This window comes from Sitodiplosis mosellana, unplaced genomic scaffold (genome assembly GCF_009176505.1).
Source record: "Sitodiplosis mosellana isolate CC-2019 unplaced genomic scaffold, AAFC_SMos_1.0 Smas_scaffold_27, whole genome shotgun sequence".
NCBI lineage: Eukaryota > Metazoa > Arthropoda > Insecta > Diptera > Cecidomyiidae > Sitodiplosis > Sitodiplosis mosellana.
In genome coordinates, this window is record NW_022595269.1 from 300,263 (window position 1) to 321,228 (window position 20,966).

A 20,966-nucleotide genomic window follows, 5' to 3' on the forward strand; every position below is an offset into this window, starting at 1 on the left:
TATTTTGCTTGTTTGTGGCTATGATAGAGGCGAGTATGTTTCATAAGCCTTAATTTGCGTTAAACAAGAGTATGTATTTTGTTAGTTTGGAATACCAATAAACAGGAGTATGTTTTTCTGACTTTGGTTGTTGTAAAAGGCGAGTATGTTTGCCCAAATTGGTGAATATTATTAATTCATTTGAATTTAAGTACTAGGCAAACATAATCAATAGAACTAATTATTTGTACATCTGGCGGCTCCCAATACTTCAATTTAACACATTGGTTTTCGAAAAAGTAGAGTATGTTTGCATGAATGGTTAAAAATATTAAGTTATTTCGACGAAGAGTATCAGAAGTTCATAATTGTTAGCATTAAAGAGAGAACGCAATCGAGCTCTGCTTATTGTACAGCATCACCATGAACGAGCGGTATACGAGCCAATGTAAAGAGCGAAATACCAAATATCATTGAAACGATAGCGCATGGAAAATAACACAGAAGAAATGTGACAACAAACAAACATTACGAAATTGCAACGCATCGGAGAGAGTGAGAGAATCTCTTTCACTCACGCACAACAGCAAAAATCCATAACACGCTGACACCGACTCAGTGATGTCAGCAATACAAATCAATTGTTTTGATTTGCGTTGGTATTGGTTGTCGAAGACGAAGTTCATCATCACACTTTTGTGTGTGCGCATAAATATGAAAATGATCTAAAAGGAAGGTCTTTTCCAAAAAAAAAAGAACGAAATAATTCGTATATAGATTAGCTTTTATATCTTTTATATCATAACTGTAAAATGAAGACTGAGGAAGCGAACTGACTAGTACTTTTCCACTCGATTTGTTCCAAAATTTTGTATCATTTAAGCGGAAAACTGTGCTTTCTATCTGATTCTAGTCGGAAGTCTAGGGAACACACGGTATCCAAGTGCATTTATCAATGATAAGCCAGCAAGATATGTAAATCAGTGAATGTACATCATAAAGCGTGCATGTAATAATTAGAATCTCAATCGACTTATAATCGATATATAATAAACCTTTCGTTCAGACATTGAATTCCAAATTGTGATATAAATTTTTCGAATTTAAAACCATTCGATATGTTCCTTTCTGATTTCGTTTCAGGTCGAAATTCAATGAAATTTGGCAAAAAATGGTAACCAAATTGGAACTCGGTAAAAAATTAATCATGGACTTGATCGAACAATCTGTATCCGCTTATGAGCAACGAGAAGAATTGTGCAATAAACTACAAAATCTCGAGGGAAAATCACAAAATGAACAAACTCTTCATTTGCAGGTAAGATAATAAAAACGTGTAAAGCGAGAGCGCGTAGAAACCGTCATTCGAAAATGCAGCAATTTGAACATCTTCGCTTTAAATTAAGAGGTTTTCCAGAAGAAAATTACAAATTTTCACTCGAAAATCATTCAAAATTTGGGGAATTTCAACGAACATTTACTTTGGATAGAGTTTACTTTGGATTATTCTTTATATTCAATAAACAATCGATTTTAATTCTCTTTTTTTTGTGCAGGAAATGCGTGAACTACAACGAAAACTAGACCATGACATCAAGCTGAAGGAGTTCTTCGCAATCAAGGGTAACCTTCGTGTCAATGCCGAGTTGGAGGCACTAGAAGCAAATCGCAAACTGTTGCAACAAGAGATGGCCGACAAACAATTGAATGATTTGCAAGACATAATGAAGCAAATTCAGGTAAATCCGTTGCACACGTTGCATTTCATTTGAAATTCAACGAAGTTGAACAATCCGAAAGGCGTGATAACATTTCAACGAAATCGTGCTTAACCTTTTCGAACAAATGAAAATTCTCAACGCGATGCACTCTTTTTTCGGGCACAAAATTTCGGTTTCATTCGATGATTTCACATCATCGTTCGCAGTTTCACTTTGCATGTTAAACAGTTCGTTACTATTGTTGGTTTCGTTTTTATCTGGAAAGCGAGCGACGCCAAAACGAGAGCAGCCAAGCGAGAGCGTGCGATGCAAGATCATTATTTGCTAGACTGCGGAGTGCTTTGAACTTTCTTTCTGTCGGCATTGTGCGCACGCGTAACAATCTCACTCTCTGCATCTTTCGGCGTACTTGTGAAGTAATTAATCTAATAGTTTCGTTGCGCGATCAAATTGAAGCACACATGATCTCGAATCAACAGACTCGGTTTTCGGTAAATTCACTTTCATCCAAAAAAAAAAAGTTGACCGAATTTTTTTTACGGCCTCTCCCTCAATGGGTGCGTCATTTGATTGATTTTGACTTCGAATTATGACTGCTCTTGGATTGATCGATCAATTGGCAATTGGTTAAAACGCGGTGTGGCAGGTAAATAAACATTCAATGCGATGAGAAATTTGTGGTCTCAAGCGATTGGCGGGTACTCGCTCCATGTTTATTATGCCTTCATTCAAATTCATTTGAAACATTCTATCCATTCGATCAAAACAAACGAGAATCAATCACCGTTTTCGTTATCGATTATTAGACCGCCAGAATTCAAAATTGTTAAATTGATTATAATTAATTAATCAAATCGAAGTCAAAATCCAACCAAATCAAATTCAACCGGCAAATCTAGTTGAATTAGCGAAACGTCAAACCAAATTAGTTGTTTTCGCTGTCGTATTTGCGGAGTGATTGGAAGTAACAGTAAAAGTTACCGCACTACTTATCACTCAATCTCGCATCATTTGTGAACGTCAATCGATTTTGCCTGAGGACTCTTCAGAAGAGTTTCATGCCAAACTTTGAGTTGAATAATTGAATAAATTAATTTTTAATTTTTTTTCTTCACTTTTTTTTGTCTTTTTAATTCTTATTTTTTGTCTTCCGGGTCTTATTTTCCAATCGATTGTTTCTCATGCAGACAAGTCTTAATCCACCGCATTTGTTTGTTCAATGGCTGCTTTGAGGCAGCAAGTAGATTCACTTCAATGATTGATGAACAAATCATAATCACATACCCAGCAGACGAAAAAAAGTCAAATCGTGACTTTCGCACAAAACCGAATCGTTTTCATATCATATTATTCAGACTAATTAAAATGGAATTCAAATCGAAATGATTAAAATCATTCAATTCATTAAAATAAATGAAAAATGAACTCGTTCGCATTTTGATCAGAAAAGTGCATTCGCAATGGAATGACTCAGGTCATTAGCTAATGATAATTCGAAATGAGAAACTGAAACTCATGTCATAGACCTTTGATTTTGAATACATTTTAATCTGTTGGATACCTATACTTATAAAGAAAACTTCTTTTAATTTTTCAATCCGCAATTTTGATTAAGCTAATTAATAAACGTAATGAGTGTCAGAGCAAAGACAAGAGCTAAATCCAGAGTCATCGAACATAATTTGCGATATTTGATCATTTATCATTCAAATCATGATTCGAATCCATCCATGTGAATTCTCTCGTATGTTAATTGAAAAACAGTTTAATTTAAACGAGTTTCAGAGTGAAATTAATGGAAAGTATCAAGAATTACTGTCAGTGTCAAGTGACGACGTTCAAAAGATTTGAAGTAGGAAAAATTCCGCAAAGTTTTAAAAGACAAGAAAGAAAGAAATGGATGGAAAAATTTAATTCATAATTATCGCAAATGAAGTAGTTCGGCTAAAGATAAGAGATTTATTTCAATAAGACCAAACTATCAGCCCAACTTCCTCAGGAAAAGTGTTGATTTTGATAGTTAACACATTTTTTCCAAGACTACAACACTTCAGTTGCAAGATGTGCTTCTGCTTTGGTAATCCGTTACAGCATTTAACTTCATCAGATGTCATGCTATCGAGTATATCAACAGAATGTTCGATTCAATAATAAATTTTGACTCAAAATTGTTGGGCCAGTTTGAGTTGTTCAATGCGAAAATTCAGTGCTATTCATATCAAAATTTTCTAAAATTCTATATTCAGCCTGTCCAAATTTGCAAAGCAGCTCTTCTGTTTGCTTAAATTTCGTTGTTTTTTTGGAATGAACAATTTCTTCGTCAATTTCTTTATCTTCATTCGTTCCGATTCCCATTGAATATTTTCAGAATATTTCAGAGGAAAAAGATTTTGATCAGCTGTCGCATTACTTCACCAAGCAAGAAGATGAGAATTTTGCACTCTTCAGCTATGTCAACGAGTTGAGCTACGAGGTCGAGGTGCTGAATGAAACCGTTCAAAAGATTCAGGATGATATCGGTAAGTTGAAGAAGGTTATTATGTAAGGAAGTGTCATACATGTCTTCAAATCTTTTTATGCTTTAAATGGGTGTGTGTCGCATATTTTGAGGTAACACATGTATTACTTTGTCTATAGAGACACTCAACCAGTAGCTATAAAAAAAAGCTCCGCAAACAAATGATTGAAAACACAATGACTCTTCACAAAAACTCGAAGATCGTTTTAATTGCTTCATAAAAAAAAAAATGACAAGAGAAAAACTACCAGTTTTATCCCAGAAATCAAAATACTTCACCAAACAAATCATTCCACTAATAACTGGTTGCGTCCACCATGGTGGTTTCTGCAGAAACCAATTCTCTTCTTCGAAGAACACATTGATAAAACCAAAATAGACTCAAATCCCGGGGAAAAAATGCAATTTCATGCATTTTCCAAACAAATCTAGCAATCACATCTTCTGACTTCGGAGTAATTGCAATGTGGGTCATTGGATGATTTCAACAGAGATGATCGCGTAGGCCGTTTTGTATGACTGTATCGAGAGTGAGCTGATTTGTGTGCTGTGATGTCGAAATGGAAGATGGGTATCATAAATTCCACTTGAGTTGAATGCATCGCTGTGCATCACGTTCTTCGGTTGAATAATTCAATTTTACGATTTCAATAAAACTTCTCAACGGTAAAACGATGCGCGAATGAAGAAGAAAAAATTAACTCCAACGAAAACAATCGCTATGAAAATAAATTAACGTAAACATTTTACAATGCACGCGAACGAACGCAAGTGAGAAGAATGTGTGAAAAATGAGTCGTTTATCGTGGAGATTCATTGATAAAGAGACGACATGAAAACAATGTTTACTGCGTTGGCTCTTGTTGCATTTACAGTAACAATACTATAATCATTTTTGATTACCGTTTTTTTTTTCACTTCTGACTTCAACTGAAATTACTATGTTGGGCGTTATTGTTTTTCTACTCCGTGATTTAGATAAACAAAAGATTGAAAACGAGACAAAGAAGCAAACGCAACGCGATTCCACGATCGAGGTTCTCGAAGAACAATTGCAATTATGGACGGCCAAGGTAAGTGGGAATTTGCAACAGATCATTTGTGTGCATTTGGTGCACTTTGCATATAATATTTGGTGCACTTTGCAATAAACCATTCTATTTCATCCGTTACTTTTTCGATTGGTGGCAGGCGGAACAAGCACAACAGATTTACATCGAAAACGAAAAGAAGCTCGAAGAAATGCTCGATGGCATTGAGAAACTATTTGGGTGAGTGTGAAACACGTGCGAATTTTCTATTTGGAATGAAAGATGGTTGAAGTTTAGCGAGCATAAGAATTGTTTTTTGCATTCAGCTTCAATTTCATTCATTGTTATGCACTGTAGATGATGATTTTTGACCAATTTTGATACTTTTCTCGGTAAAATACCATTTTTTTGAACTTTAAAAACAGATTTTTGTCTCAGAAATCACGTTTTAATGAGCAAAATACTATTTTTATTGATCGAACGACACATTTTACTGATTTTTTCCAATTTTAGTGGACAAATTTAAAATTTTAGTGGAAAATTTAAAATTTAGAACAAATACAATTCAAATTTATAGCGAAAAATGCAAGATTTAAGTGAAAAAAAAAAACAGAATTTGAACAAAAACTGGTGAGTTTTTCATCAAAATTTCTGAAACCGAATGACAAGTGGACTGATTTTTAATGAAAAAATGCAATGTTTGACGTAAAAATCATTTTTTCAATGAAGGAAAATATGAGAATAGCAGTTTTCAGTGCAAAATTCGAGATAATTGGTTGAAAAAATGTGAAAAGTCAGTAATCGGTTCTGATCTTTGCTGTTTTTGCTTCAAAACACAAATTTTTTATGTCAGAAAATCAATTTTCAGAGAATTCTTTCTCTTTCCTCCTAACTCTGACCCGAATCGAACCCAATTTCAAAATAAAATCCACATTTGCATTCAAATCACAAATCAAAACTCAAATATAAACCAAAAAAGAGCGCTTCAAATCAAAAATTCCTCCTCAATCTTCCAAGCTGCTTTTTCACTTTCCTCATCAAAAGTCGTAAACCACGTGAAATTATACAACTCTTAAACTTTGTCCACACAGAAAAAGCTACGTTTGTAATTTCTGAACCGCAGCCAAATGAACAATTAAACAATCGAACGCAACAAAAACCCATTTGAGTTATTATGCTCATGTGTCCGACATGAATGTGGATATGTTGAAACTGATGCATGCATCTCAATGTGAGCAAGAGAGTGTGAGAGAGTTGAAGTCTTAGCCGGGGGCGCGTTGTGCAACTTCAATTGTGGCGCATTTGCATGAAATGCATGGTAAAAACCAACGTGATGAATTCAAATCATCGCATCAACAAAAAAAAAGCAACAATGACTATTTACACAGTCGGCTGCACGCTCGCGAGCATCATAATGCGCAAGCAAGTGTTTTCTTCCGTGACAAACAATTAAAGCAATTCCGAATTATGCTAATGGTACTCTTTTCATTCCTCCTACAAAGTTGCTTAAACACTCTTATTTCTTCAGCTCGGCACTCGTGATTTGAATGAACTTATGACATGAATTACATTTGGTTCGGTCGGTTTATCTAGTTTTTGGTTGGGATGAAATTTGATGTGTTGCTCTAACTCTTCGCAACTCTTAAACTCTCTCTCTCTCTCTCTCTCTCTCTCTCTCTCTCTCTGTCGATTAAATCGATTTCGGCAAACCTTTTTTTCACTTTTTTCTCCATTTTTTCGAACTCTGTTTTTCGTACGCAGCCTTACTTTTTCCATATCTATAATGTAAATAAGATATCTATTCATTTTCAACGACAATTTTTCTAACATTTGCGTTCGATAGCTCTAATTATAACGTAAAAATGTCTTTTCATTACAGTATGCTAAACAATAACCAAGCGCCGGTGTTGGATTTGATGTTCACCGAACAGAAAATAACGATTCATAACGTGCGTTTGTTTTTGGGAATCATCAAGAGACGCACCAATTCGGTGATTAATCGCTTGAATTACAGCGATCAACCATCGAAAATTCTAGCCAAACGTGATCGCATTCCGAAGTTCAACATTAATGATAAGTCTGCTAATCAAACTGCTGCACCAACGCCACGTTCACCAAAACCACTCTAGATTCGAATGATTCAACCAAGGATAAATTTCATCAATTGATCCGATTTCGATCTGAAGTTTATATTCTTATCTACACATTTCCTTTGGAATACACTACTTCCACAAATCGAACATGGTTCATGCCTTTCCAAAATAAGAAAAGTTTTTTTTTTACTCTTTACACCTTACTTTTTGAGATGGGCGTTAATTCACTGATACCTTTAGCTTCATCTTCTGATTACTAATATTACCATTAGGGTGGTCTAAACTGATTTGATCATGGTAAGGTATATGCTCCCAAAAGCTTAAAATTAAATTGGGCTCAAAACTAGCTGATTCGCTTTTTCAAATAAAAAAAAAATGTTAAAATATAGTGGTCGATGGAGCCGTACTCAATATGGCTGTTTTTGACCTATTTTTCAACATATATGTTTATTGATAGAAAACCCATAGGTTATTCAAATTGAATCTGTGCCGGTATTCTAGGTCATTCCACCAAAATCGTTCGGAATTATTTTTTTCCTATCCTTTATTTTTATCTTTAAGACCATATTGGAGTGAGAGAGATTCCACTATTTTTCAGCGTCCCACCGGAACTATTTCGATAACTCAAGGAAGAGTGGATTTTGTAAGAAATAATTCCGGTGGCACGCTGAAAAATAGTAGAATCTCTCTCTTTCACTCCAATATGGTCTTATGTACGAAAAAAATAATTCCGAACGATTTTTGTGGATTGTGTCCCAGAATACCGGCACTGGTCAAATATCATTTTTAGAGTTTTTTGGGACGCTGAACACAAAACTAGCTGAATCCTATTATTTATATGATAAATCAGTTTGGACTACCCTAATTACCATACATACCATTTCATGACCATTAATTATTGCTAATCACAAACTGCTTTGTTTCACAATTGTAACTCATTTCAAAATACGAATTGAATAAAGTATGTTCATTACAACAGCAAAACGATTCAAACTCACTAACATCAGCGCCATCTATTTTTGTAAGTTTCTTCTTTGGGTAGATTTTTATTCTTTCGTTTGAGTAACGTAAGTTTGGATAGGTGCTCACAAGTTTGACTACATTATCTTCTGTTTTGTAAGAAAGAAATGAACGCAAAACTGAATATTCAATTGATTTTACCATTCATATCTGGAATAAAGGCCAACTTATACTTGAAATTGGTTCCTTGTTAAGTCGAAACAATTGTTTAATCATCAGCCATTAATGACTCTTAATTTCTCATCAAATTATCATCATTTTTGGACCATTCTTGGATAAAGATAAAAAAAAGAGTATATAGTGAGTTGGTGTGAGCTGCAATAGGTAGCTGTATCAAATGCCTGTTTTCCAACAACGATGTAATTTGATTGATATGTATTACCTTTGTTTACAAACTGCGCGATACACACACAATACACATTTCAAGTTCACCTGTTATGTATGCGTATTGATTGCGTAGTTGATGTTGATGTAGGTTTAATTCTCCGTGTATATACGAACACCTCATTCAGTTGTATACTAAACAACCGAAAATATCCGATTCTTCTATCGCCTTTTCGCATGCGAACATTTTCTAACGCACACTAGTTCATATTTGAAATATTCTTCATATCGGTTCTGCCATTTCTTCAGTAAACGTCAGTTTTTTTAATGCTGGAGACCATACACGTTGAAGTTGGTTTATATTTCACAGCTTTTAAACAAGTTCTAAGCTTCAAATATTTTGAATATTTATTGAATTCCGCAAAGTTCGAGAAATGGTTCAATGAAAATATTCAATAGCCAACATACAAACGAAGAAATCAAAAGTTGAAAAAAGTGAAATCATCTTGAATATTGAGTGAAAAGCCAAACAAGTAGTTAAAATATTTGAATCTCGTTAAATTTACCAACCTCTACTGCCTTGAAATTTTCACCACCTCTAAAATATGAAGTGTCCAAATGTATCGAATTTCGTCGGTTACATTGAGTTGAGACAAGCAAATATTGGGATTGGCATATTTTTTGCAATCGTTCCGCTTCTTGGATTCCTGTATAGGTGCCTGGAGGAAAATTTAAACAGCGCAGAAGTTAGATTGGAGGCGATACCGGTTTGTAAGTAAATGCTCAGCCAATATTTGACGCTGTTCAATACAGTTTATTATGTCATGCTCTAAAAAAAGGGTGCCACCACATTGCGTGTAAGGAACACATAAGTGTGGGATTAAATGAATATTTTTACTTTTGTGTGCCTTAGCCATGTTGTAATGAACCAAAGACACACTTTTTCACTTTCATCAGAAGAAGAAGAAAACTGAAGGACGAGAAAATGTTCTTGTTTTCATTTTGAAATGATTTTTTATAGACTTTAATGAGTGGCATCGATGTTGCTTCGCAAACAGTCAGTGACTGAATTCACCTCAGAACAATTTTTTTTTATTAATTCTACATATTCGTCATATTTTGACCGAAAAAGATTTCACTAATATTTATTATTTTTCAGGCGTAGTTCTGACCATTCGCGGATATTTTTTGTACGGAGTAAGCAACGTACGTTGGCAGCTTTTCGAATACATTTAGAATTCATTTTATTACAGTGAATTTATGAAATTTTCATTTTTTTTCTATTTGTTTTTCTTTTTTACACTTTTTTATTTCTTTTTTCACTTTTGGTTGCTTTTTATTTTTTCTTCACTTCTTCCAAAATCCTTTCTTGGACTTTTCGAACTCAATTTCATTCCATTGGCTCAAATAGAAAAAGGCCGCTCCGATGGTGCCGCAACTTTTATTTTCATTGCTTGAAATATTTGCCCTACTTGGCGTACCATTCATATTGGCCTTCAAGTACAATATCAATTTTGCCGGAATGAAACATGGATACTACAGTACTATGACCGAAGAAATCGCTCATGAGTTGAGCGTTTATTCGTTTGTTGCGTATGTGTATGCAAGTAAGTTGATAATCAATTTTGATCAATTTTGCTATATATATTTCATAAACAAACTAGTAAACGAATTCTCCATTCCAGTGGTTCACTCGTACCTTTGGATCGTTCAATATTCGTACTATAAACTTTTGAAGGATGTGTCAGAGGTGAAGAATGAAGATCGCAAATTTGGATTCTCATCGATTACCGCTTGAAATATTTAAACTCAAAGAATGCAACAAATACACGTAGAAAATAAGCAATGAATCACAAAATTTAACATAACCAACGCACATTTTTTGTTATCTTAACACCTCAATTATAGGAGCAAAGTAGGAGCGCACTTTTAATATTTGCAACCTATCTATAGATATATCACATACAGATATGTGTGCGAATTTGTATCAAACATGTGTTTCAAGATTGCTGAGCATCTCAGCATTTCGTAAGGCACGGATATATCCGAGCATATCGACGACGAATACTGTATAATACAGTGGCGTGTGTTGCTACGTGCAGCCGCAACGACTCGAACGAAGTGTGTTCAGTTGATGTGGCTGCACGCAGAAACAACATACACATTCCGGTCGAGTCGTTGCGGCTGCACGTAGCAACACACGCCACTGTATTATACAGTATGCGTCGTCGATATGCTCGGATATATCCGTGCCTTACGAAATGCTGAGATGCTCAGCAATCTTAAAACACATGTTTGATTTGTATACAAATCAAATCCAGAACCAAATCCAAAACCATATTATCCAAATTCAAATGCTTTTATTTGAAAACAAAAAGATACCGTGGACTGTCATTTAGCCAAATACTTTGTATTAAATATTCCCAAAACATATCATTTATATCGGCATTCATTCAACTCGTTTCCATTAATCACGATTAATCACGTTAAATGAGTAAATTCAAAATTTGTTTACATCGCACACTTTAATTGAGTACCACTCCCGCGTTCTAGAACAAATCATCATTAAACAAGCATTTTTGGAGCTATTCTATTTTTTGAGCACGTCCCGTTAGGAAGGTGAAAGGCGAATGAACTCTGTTTACATTGTGAATTGGTTTTGAGTGGCCGGACCTTTATTCTGATAAAAAAATGATAGAATTCATTGAAATGGAGAATAAAAAAAACGAATCAGGTTCAAAAGCACAACAATCAAAATTGTTTCAATAGTTTTCAATCTCTACTTATTGGCTGCGGTTTTGAAAGAATTAATAGAGAATTGTTTGAAATTGCTTCGTCATCAGGAAGCTCTTTTGAAAAATTGTTATTCCTTTGTTTGTTCATTTCTTTATGGATTCAACCACAATTTATGGTTGACAGGAAAATCTGAAATCGAATTCTTTGTAAAATATAACAAACGAAGCGAAAACCTCCAAAGAAAACGATTAGTTTGGAACGGCAAAAGTCATCGAATCGATATTTCTTTCACTTGAATCGATCTTAATCTAAAGAAGAATAGTAAATAATACTAATGAAACTAGTGAAAGGAGGGAAAGGCACACATTCATGAGCTGAATGACGCATGCGCTCTGCGAAGAGCCGGTGAATAACGTACACGCACAATTCACACACAATAATCAAATAAAACTCGCATATACATCAAGTTTCACACATATTTTCTCTTTAATCTTCTATCGCTTGGTCGGCTATGTTATCTACAACTGACCAAAATTTAGTGATTCGGTGACATCATTCAGAAGAGAACCTTCAAGTGAAAACGGAATATCTCGGTATTTTTCCTCGATTTTCGAAAAGGTAACAATTTCAACGTTAATAATGTTCACTGAACATTTTTTGGGGCTGGTTCAACGAGTTTTGATATTTCGAAAAAAAAATTTAGTGGAAAAAAAAATGAGAAAAAAATGAATAAATGAAAAAATTCCAGAAAGAAGAATCACAAATTGTGCGTAATAAATATTAAAACTTTCAAAAAAGGAGAGAAGATTCTTTAAAATAACGAAAATTTGTGGAAAAAAAAAACATGAACTAATCAAATGCGAACGAAAATTAATCAATAAAAGCATTTAAAAAATGTCATTCAATTTATTTTACAGAAAACTTGTGATACAAATTCTGAAGAAAAAAGAAAATTTAGAACAAAAGGAAAGCGTAATTCAAAATGAAAATGCCACCACCACCAGCAACTGTGGACCGTGAGTCGCAGATTTGTTGCAAAATGTCGGGCCTGTTAATTGGAGCCGCGGCACTTTTGGTTTTCGTGTTTGATGTTGATAGTCATATGGCGGATGTACAGTGGGTAGACGCAGCAGAGAAAGTGAATTATGTGCGGCGTAGTAAGTAAATTTGGTTTATCACGTAACAATCTAGAATAATTATGGAATAATCAAACGCAATGGTATTGAGCGTGGTCAACAGGGTGAAAAGTGGTTTTTTTTTCCACAAACGGTGCTTTCGGGTCAGAAATACAACCATTTAGTTGAACTAAAATAGTTTGTGGGAATAAATTCATATGTCTTTCAGCTATACATTCAAATACATAAACTACCATAACCATTCTACACTTATGAGCTTTTTAAAGGCAATCAATTTCCATTTACCACGAAAATCATTGTCTAGAGGCAATACTTTTTAGAGCTAAAAAGTCACTGAATTCAAAGTGAATGAATAATCATGAAGAAACTGTTTCCATTCTTATCATTTGTCTAGGTATTTGCATTTTGGGTGTGCTGTTCTGGTACTATGGTCTGCTTAGTGTAAGTGGATATTCAATCGGTTTAAATATTTTATGTGAGAAACAGACATTGAACGAATTTGAAGCATGTTCTGATTCTTTTGATTGAAGTAAACACGTAAAAACAGAAGCTAAGAGCATTTTATTTTATTTTATTTAACACCGGCTGATTGGACCGAAACGATATAAAAATAATTACAAAACAACTACAACAAAAAATCTTTATAAAATTCGAATTGACTATCTTTAATTTTCAATTGCTTCCAAAATTTATAGGAACACTTAAAATTCATGCGAATCACTTTCTTCGTGTTCATGGTTGGATTTATTATTCCGGCGTTTGTGTCATTATACCTGTGGATTAGTTCATTTGACTTTCACATAATCAATTTAACCATCGAAGGGTCTGATTATGACAGAAGACAGAAGATAGAAGAAAAAAGCATCTCATACGTTGGAAAGCCTATGTCTGAATTGGAGAATGCTTTGCTCGGATTTTGCAGCTGGATGGCAGGTAAAAACAATTGAAGTTAATCCAATGGAGTAAAATTGAATGAAGTTTACTCAAAATATCCGAAAAAATCAAATTTCTAATGAAAAAAAAAATCGATAAAATTCTTTCAGTTATCCATTTCACCCTATTCATAACTCACTTAGTCGTATACAAATGCACTGTCGTGTACACTCCATTTGAGAAGGACGAAGAAGAAACTGAGTTGACAACTTCGAAAACCGATATGATATTATTTGACTCACACGCTTGAATCTTGAAAGCCCAACTTGGTATACACAGTCGATATATTGACTTAGCATTGCAGTAGTTGTATTCATGCTTTGCTTTTTTTTATCATGAAAATAACATTTAATAAAACAGATTTCGGTGTCACTGCATCACTGAGTAGTACTTCAATATGTATAGAGAATTTTCGATTTTTTTTTGTCTTTTTCGTACATCAAATTAGTTTTAGCGATAGAATTGTTGGTGGCACTACAGGAATTGTTGGGTGATTTTTCCTTCATTTAAAATGAATTTTTTTTATTCAAATTTCATTTTTTTGAACGATTAATTTTCTTGAATTTTTAATTTCAATGAAAAATTTGTATTTCAAAGTTCTTTTCTGTATTGAAATGTGTAGTGGAAAACGCAAAGTTTGAGTTTGAAGAAAAATAAAGAACGTATAAGTATTGAATATAAATGGCTTTTATTACTCAAATCACTTTTTTTTGGAATTCTCATGTTCACACGCATGAGACTAGAGAAGTTATTTTTGTTGGAGATGATTTCTTTCCCCCTTGCGTGCAGATGATTGTCAGCCAGTCAATTTGAATATTGTTAGTAGTGGCGAAGGTTTTGCTGTGTGAACAAAAAAAAGGGGAAAATATTCAGCAATTCAGCGGACAATACCGGCGTGTAATGCATACTGTCCATTGTACATAGCCAAAGAATCGCACAGTATACAAACATATGTATTGACATCTTTCGTCAGCAGAGACAGGGGCATCTTATCTCCATAAGCAGCTGTTCAAATCTCAGTGAATCGGCGACATCACACAGAATCGAATGTAAAATCGTTTCGAGAATATCATTTTTGTGTTTTATTTAAACTTGCTTCGTTTAACAGTTGCTTAAAAGTTGAAGTGATGAAATTTCCACGGTTTTTCCATTTCAAGTGTCCATCTTTAGAACGTATCACTTACCATTGCTTACGAGTTTTGGGTATTTTGATTGGAATAGCGGCCATTGTCTACTTTATGTACGATGGCAAAATTCGTGATGATGGCAGCAGAAGAAAGGCACAGGAACGATTGATTAGGCGAAGAAGTGAGTTATTAATACGACAAATTGATAAGCCGAACGATATTATATTATTCATTTCACCGTCTGAATATTATAACGAACGATAGAGAATTCATTTATTTGTTACTTAAAACTCGTTCTATTGCAGTCGTCATCGTGATCATATACTCCTGTTGGATTGTGGGAATCATCTTGGTAAATTGAACGATTTTCATCCGTTTTTCTTAAATTAATTTGGTTTTAGTTTTGTTCTTATATTTGTTGAAATTTTTTTTCATCATTTGGTCACCTATCGAATCAATTATCAGGCAAAAATTGAAGAAAAGCGTCAAATTTTCATAAACAAATAATTTTCCAACAAATTTTTTCTGAAACTAGTTTCATAATCTTGAAAACAAATGAAATTCTTCACACAGGAAAAATCAATTTTGATGTGGTTTGTGCTTTATGTCGTGATCATTGCCTTTGCGTATTGTGTCTTCACACTGTTGTCGGTTTTATTATCCATTTTTTCGCTGTGGATTCATCATGCAGATATTCCGGGCGAAGCGTATATGTCGCTCGTTAAATATAGCTTGACGTCAGGTAAATTAATTAACAAAATTGACAAAATTAAACGTGGGCAGAAAATGCCACTGGATCAAGTTGATTCAAAATTAAATAAGTCCAAAGATTAAACCCTTTCGAAATTACTTTCAGTATTTTTCCTCTTGCTGCTCCTCGTGCACTACTTTATATATAAAATGGTGGACCAAGGCATTAAAGCGTGCGTAACCCAGAATGAAGAGACAACATTGCTGAACAAAGGGAAGAATGCGACGGCCAATGGCAACAAAAAATGTGGAATTAAGTTCCCGTGCTGTGTTTAAGAGAAGAAGAAGAAGAAGAAGAAGAAGAAGAAGAAGAAGAAGAAGAAAAATTGAGTGTTTTCAACGCATGCAGATTCCCAGTGTATCTTTTACTAAAGCAGCTTTTCTATTTATAGAAAAAACTAAATGACAATAACCTTATTAACATGTTTTATGTATTGTATTATCCAATGGCTGTTGTATTCAACATTTTACATATTAATGTGTTCAATATTCACTGTTGTTTTTGTATTTAGCGGGAAGTGTGTTTCAACTGTGACTGTATTGTTGTATAGCCTCCATAAGTGCATTTTCATGAGAAGAGAATGACATTCTCTTACGGCTTGTTACGGATGCTATCCAACAACATAGTCAAAGTGTTCAAAATTCATATAGAAATTTAATATTTACTGACGACATCAGTGTGACCTTACAAAAAAAAAAAAAAATCTTGAGACTATGAAAATGCGTGCTTTAATAAAACTTAATTGTCCAGAAGAAAACGAAATTGTATTGATTCGATGAAACACTTTGACAAATTTTCAGTTCAAAAATGTTGGCTGAGTTTCACACTTTCTAGAAAAAAGAAGCCAAGTAAATGCCGTTATTATTGATAACTTACTACATTTCACTGACGTCTTCATCTGGCGATGCGAGACTGAATTGAGAATATCGTCTATACATTTTATACATGATGACTTGAGCTATGGAGTCCGGCGCCATCCAGTCTATGAGCATATAATCGGGTGATGTGATTGTTTACATCGCCAAATTTCTACAGAGCAACACTATTCGACGAGTAAACAATGTTTTTTTTTTATTATTAAATTTTCCCCTTCAGACGATTGAGACGAATAGCTCTCCATGTTTGACTCATATTACAGTTCAAGTGATGCTATTATTGCAGTGGGTTTAGTTTGGCAATTGGTAATGTTTTCATGATTCCTATGGAATTTTTGTGACACAATTTTTTGTGTGAATATTTCCTACATTCGTTCAATAACTGTGGGTTAACTTTTAAGCAACGGATGAACATAACAAGCGTATTAGTGCCAGTAAATAGCAATCGATTTTCTTTTGGAAGTGCCTCCGAAAAAAAAAACCAAGGATATTCTTTCATGAAATTGAGAAAAAAACTAAAGTTTTTGCAATGTGTTTCTAAAGAAGGAGAAATCAGTGATTTTCAGCAAGATCCGCACAAAATGCGTACATGCGCAAATAGTCACAAAAGGCGATGACGAACGTTTGAACGGTTGTTGTACTCATTTTCATCTCACGCAGTGACGACACGAAAATCTCAAGCAAAAACAATATTCTTTTTAACCTTTTTTTCAATTTTGATTCAATTGGAAATTGCGCATTTTGTATTTTTCATTGTATTAACACTTATTTTGGGATACTTGTGATAGAATTCTGGATTAAACCCTGGATATGTTTGATAATAGAACCAATTAAACTCGTTGAAATTCAATTTAAAATCAATTCTCTTGGTATAAATAGCAAACAAAGTTCCTGCCTTTTCGTAAAGAAAACAAAAATGAAGCTTCCCAAATTGAAAGGTTGTAGTTACTTTTGCTTGCGTGTAGCTGGGCTATTGATTGGAGGAGCGACAGTTATCTATTTCGTATGTGACGACAGTGTTAGTGATAATGACCATTCGTTCATGGGCACAATAGAGAAAGGCAGCCCATTGGAACGATCGATAAAATGGAAACGTAAATATACTCATTGAAGCACTGTCTTTTTCTTAGACATTCTTTGAATAAAATAGTAAAAAAAAACGTTAGAACGAATAAAAAAGTGTGAATAATTTATTTTCTTCATTTTACAGTTGTAGGTCTAACAGTTTACACAGGTAGTTTGAAATTGTATTTAAAAATTTAAAGAAAAAATTGATTTTTAACGGTTTACGGTTAAACATCATTGTGTTTTTTTGTCCCATTTTGCATTTATAGGATGGACTTATGGAATTGTGATGGTGATGTTGAATTTGTTGATTTTTATCTATATTTTTGCTATATTGTCGCAATAAACTTTTTTCTGTTCTTTCAAATTGCTTCTTTAGGAAGAGGCAAAGTTCCTGGTATTTGTTCTCATTTTATGGTTATTTGCTACTCTTTATTCGCTTGCCCATTTGTTCTTTTCATTGGTCTATCTTATTGTTAACATTTCGGATAAAGATAAAACTATGATCGAAGATGCGATTTCCTCGTTTTGCGGCATCTTTTTGAATGCAGGTGATTAACTCAACATTATCTGCTCTTGATTTTGTTTTCAAATTTTATTTTTCACAAACAAAACTTCTTGAAACCATCCTTTATCATTTGTTTGGTGTCAAACGTGTTTTTAATACTCAATTTTATTCATTAAAATAACTTCTTACTGTTGAATAGTTGAAAGTGTTTATTGATTGAAAAAAAAAAACTAGTTCGAATCTTATTTTTCTTATTCTTTGTTCTCATTTTGTTTGAACTGTTGAAACAATTGATTCGTATGTTTATTTCCAGCCTTATTCTTCATTCTATTAACCGTCCATTGGCTCATATTCAAACTCATGCAAAAAGCCACGGTGGAAGAAACAGATATCGAAAACGCAGCCAAAAATGAAGGAAACAGCTTGCTGAAGAAAGCACAAAATGTTCAACTGAATGAAACGAATAACAAAGTACTATCGGCAAATCCGTAAAATCCACATTCAACCAGCATTTTTTGTAATTATAAACAAAACAAAAAGAGAGAGAGAGAGAGAGAGAGAGAGAGAGAGAGAGAGAGAGAGAGAGAGAGAAAGAAAGTTTTCGTCAGCGAAAAAGCGAGTCAGAGAAGGCTTTTCGTTGAAAAGTGGGTTTGAAAGTATTTTTGGAGGTGATCTCGGTTATGTTTGGTTTTGGAGAATATTTTCCTTCTATAATGTAAAGATCAGAGGAGTTATTTGTTCGCACAATAATTTATTAGCCCAGAAAATGTTGAAAATTTGAAAAATAATTTGGGCTTTGTATGAAAATGTCAATTACCGAAAAAGATCAACGTTTTTCTTTTATAACATTTAAAAACTTTAAATGTTTGCTAAACTATTTAAGTAAAATATTTAGTCCATATGAACTTATGAACACTGTACAAATGTGTCACTTTTACTCTATCTCCCATTTGAAGTAAAGTCAACAAAATAACGAATTTTTTACATTTCAAACAATTCAGACGTCAGTGAAACCTACCAAACACGACAACAACAAACGTTCAAGACAATAACCAGCAAATGATTACAATGTGTTCATATTTGAAAGAATTTATTCCTTTCTAAGTAATTTCATAAGCAATTCAAAAGTAATAAAGATTCTAGACATTTTTAAACTTTTTGAATTTTTCATCAATACATATTCATAAGTGGATCTGATGTTTACTTGCATCTTGGCTAATCAAGTGTTAAGTAAAACACTTGAACTTTGAAAATGCTCGCCAAGTTGCTACTTCCAACTAAGTGTATACAATAACTTGCATGCCATCTATATCTCCATAGCAAGACTAGCTAGAAATCAGCAATGGTTTTGGCATGTGATTTGAACCTTAAAGAGAATTTTTGAATGAAAAATACACCATTAAAACCTATTCTATCTATTGTATTTTGACACTTGCACACATTTTTTAACGTTTTAAAAATTCGAAATTTGTTGTACATAAAATGTATGTACGTACCAGACTCGCAGATCATGTTGTTTGCTTTATTATTTAATTACGAACATTATGCTGCTAGGGATGGTAATGTTAATGAAATACGAAATTTGCTTTACCTATTTCATTGACCTATGATATTATTCAGATCACAAGGATATTGCTGAACTGCTTATCAGCAATGATGCCAGTGTTCTTCATCTTAAAAATAGTATGAATCGGACACCTCTTCGTAATGCAGGCCGATCTTGCGGTGTGCGTGTAGTAGCATCTCTCTTTTCAATACTATTGCATGCACATCGCAAGAACGGAGTGTGCTGGGAGAGAGAAAGCGATCGAGTAATATACATACAAACAAAGCAGTACACAGTAAGTCAGCAGCACATCACACGAAGAATAGACGAAGAGAAACATAGGTTCTGACACCAAAAAATTCAGGGGGGGTCAAGCCAAAAATTCAAGGGGGGGTCAAAAAAATCAATTCTATCTAGTGTAAATTTCTTCCCGAAAAAAATTGCTGACCGGGGGGGGGGGGGTGATCGGCAATTTCGAATTTGAAGAGCAAAAAAAAAAAAAGGTCCTCGCCCTCAAAAATCGATTCTATCTAGTGTAAAACCGGTATCCAGAACAAAGTGAGGACTAAAAAAAAAAAAAAAGGTCCTCACTTTCGAAAATCGATTCTAAAACAACAAGAAAGGTCCGAAAATGGCAACGGGTCCAAAAAAATCGTTGGGGGTCAAATTTTTCCAGGGGGGGTCAGGATCAACGAGATCAGACTATGTCAGAACCTATGAAGAGAAAGAATGCAAATAATATGCTACCGCATGAATTATGAATACGATAGAAAGAGAATACAGTAGTCTCCATTTTTGCACGCTGTCAATTGTATCGACGAATGTCGAACATCAATGATAGACGCGATAATTTGAAATTGTATTTTTAATAACTATTTTACATTAAAAGATACCGAAAAATCGGAACCTCGGAACATTTGTTCCGATTTATCATTCCGATTGGTTTTAATTCCGATAAATCGGAATCATTGTTCCGCTAAATTCTGTCTGAGCATGCATTCTTCCCTAGCGCACATGTGTCCATCGTTACATTTCGACTCGTATGCAAATCCATCCGGATATTTTTTAACTTTAAAATGACTTTGAAACGAAATTTGTTTTGTTCACAACACGAAGATGTGATGATCCATATTCATATAACTACGTCCCATACTAACATCACCCAGCACTAGAAGTGAAAAATATTTGCTTTAATTTCCAATTCAAAGTGATCGAATTGCGTTGTTTTCCAAACCATAGTCAAGGTGATGAAGGAAAGAACGAAAACATCTAGCATTTTTTAAGCAAACCATTCGATGTAAAACGTAAAATTATGTCCACGTGCACAGGTGGAACAGAAATTCCACCAATTTATGTCGATTGTTTTCAATTTTTTTCCTTGAAAAATGTGTGCATTTTAATCAGACGTGACCTTAAAGTATTTAAAAGTGTATAAAAAGTTGCGTTCGATTCGTATGTCCATCAATTCGTCAATTCCGACCAATTGATACGTTCACAGTAAACTTTTGTTAGTTCGAAGCTAGAAAAATGCTGAGTCGAAATTCTTTTACACTGCTACTCATTGGTTTAAGCGTATCCATGGTAAGTGGAAAATTTCAGTCAT

General features: G+C 34.0%; 5 protein-coding genes across 5 annotated transcripts in view; all 5 read left to right on the forward strand.

Annotated features, from left to right (window-relative positions):
* LOC129568893 (coiled-coil domain-containing protein 63) overlaps positions 1-7,506 on the forward strand; it is a 45,348-nt gene extending 37,842 nt beyond the window's left edge. Inside the window, exons 5-10 of the mRNA XM_055447223.1 lie at positions 1,123-1,297; positions 1,536-1,718; positions 4,069-4,219; positions 5,197-5,291; positions 5,410-5,489; positions 7,129-7,506. Of these exons, the coding sequence (XP_055303198.1) occupies positions 1,123-1,297; positions 1,536-1,718; positions 4,069-4,219; positions 5,197-5,291; positions 5,410-5,489; positions 7,129-7,378 (934 nt within the window). The 3' untranslated portion in view covers positions 7,379-7,506. The remainder of the gene's footprint in view (positions 1-1,122; positions 1,298-1,535; positions 1,719-4,068; positions 4,220-5,196; positions 5,292-5,409; positions 5,490-7,128) is intronic.
* A 1,535-nt stretch (positions 7,507-9,041) lies between these two features.
* LOC129568894 (uncharacterized) lies at positions 9,042-10,715 on the forward strand. Its single transcript, XM_055447224.1, has 4 exons — positions 9,042-9,457; positions 9,846-9,892; positions 10,098-10,293; positions 10,372-10,715. Exons 1-4 carry the CDS (start codon positions 9,292-9,294, stop codon positions 10,482-10,484), a joined length of 522 nt encoding a protein of 173 aa, XP_055303199.1. The 5' UTR covers positions 9,042-9,291; the 3' UTR covers positions 10,485-10,715.
* Positions 10,716-11,928: 1,213 nt separating this feature from the next.
* Positions 11,929-14,145, forward strand: LOC129568905 (uncharacterized). Its single transcript, XM_055447245.1, has 5 exons — positions 11,929-12,040; positions 12,340-12,579; positions 12,953-12,999; positions 13,254-13,491; positions 13,602-14,145. The coding sequence occupies exons 2-5, from the start codon at positions 12,405-12,407 to the stop codon at positions 13,739-13,741; spliced, it is 600 nt and encodes a 199-aa protein (XP_055303220.1). The 5' UTR covers positions 11,929-12,040; positions 12,340-12,404; the 3' UTR covers positions 13,742-14,145.
* Positions 14,146-14,357: 212 nt separating this feature from the next.
* Positions 14,358-16,126, forward strand: LOC129568903 (uncharacterized). Its single transcript, XM_055447242.1, has 4 exons — positions 14,358-14,799; positions 14,924-14,970; positions 15,192-15,360; positions 15,475-16,126. Exons 1-4 carry the CDS (start codon positions 14,619-14,621, stop codon positions 15,642-15,644), a joined length of 567 nt encoding a protein of 188 aa, XP_055303217.1. The 5' UTR covers positions 14,358-14,618; the 3' UTR covers positions 15,645-16,126.
* Positions 16,127-16,566: 440 nt separating this feature from the next.
* LOC129568899 (uncharacterized) lies at positions 16,567-19,013 on the forward strand. The gene is made up of 5 exons (XM_055447234.1): positions 16,567-17,338; positions 17,455-17,478; positions 17,579-17,601; positions 17,689-17,860; positions 18,131-19,013. Exons 1-5 carry the CDS (start codon positions 17,161-17,163, stop codon positions 18,307-18,309), a joined length of 576 nt encoding a protein of 191 aa, XP_055303209.1. The 5' UTR covers positions 16,567-17,160; the 3' UTR covers positions 18,310-19,013.
* The last annotated feature ends 1,953 nt before the right edge of the window (positions 19,014-20,966 follow it).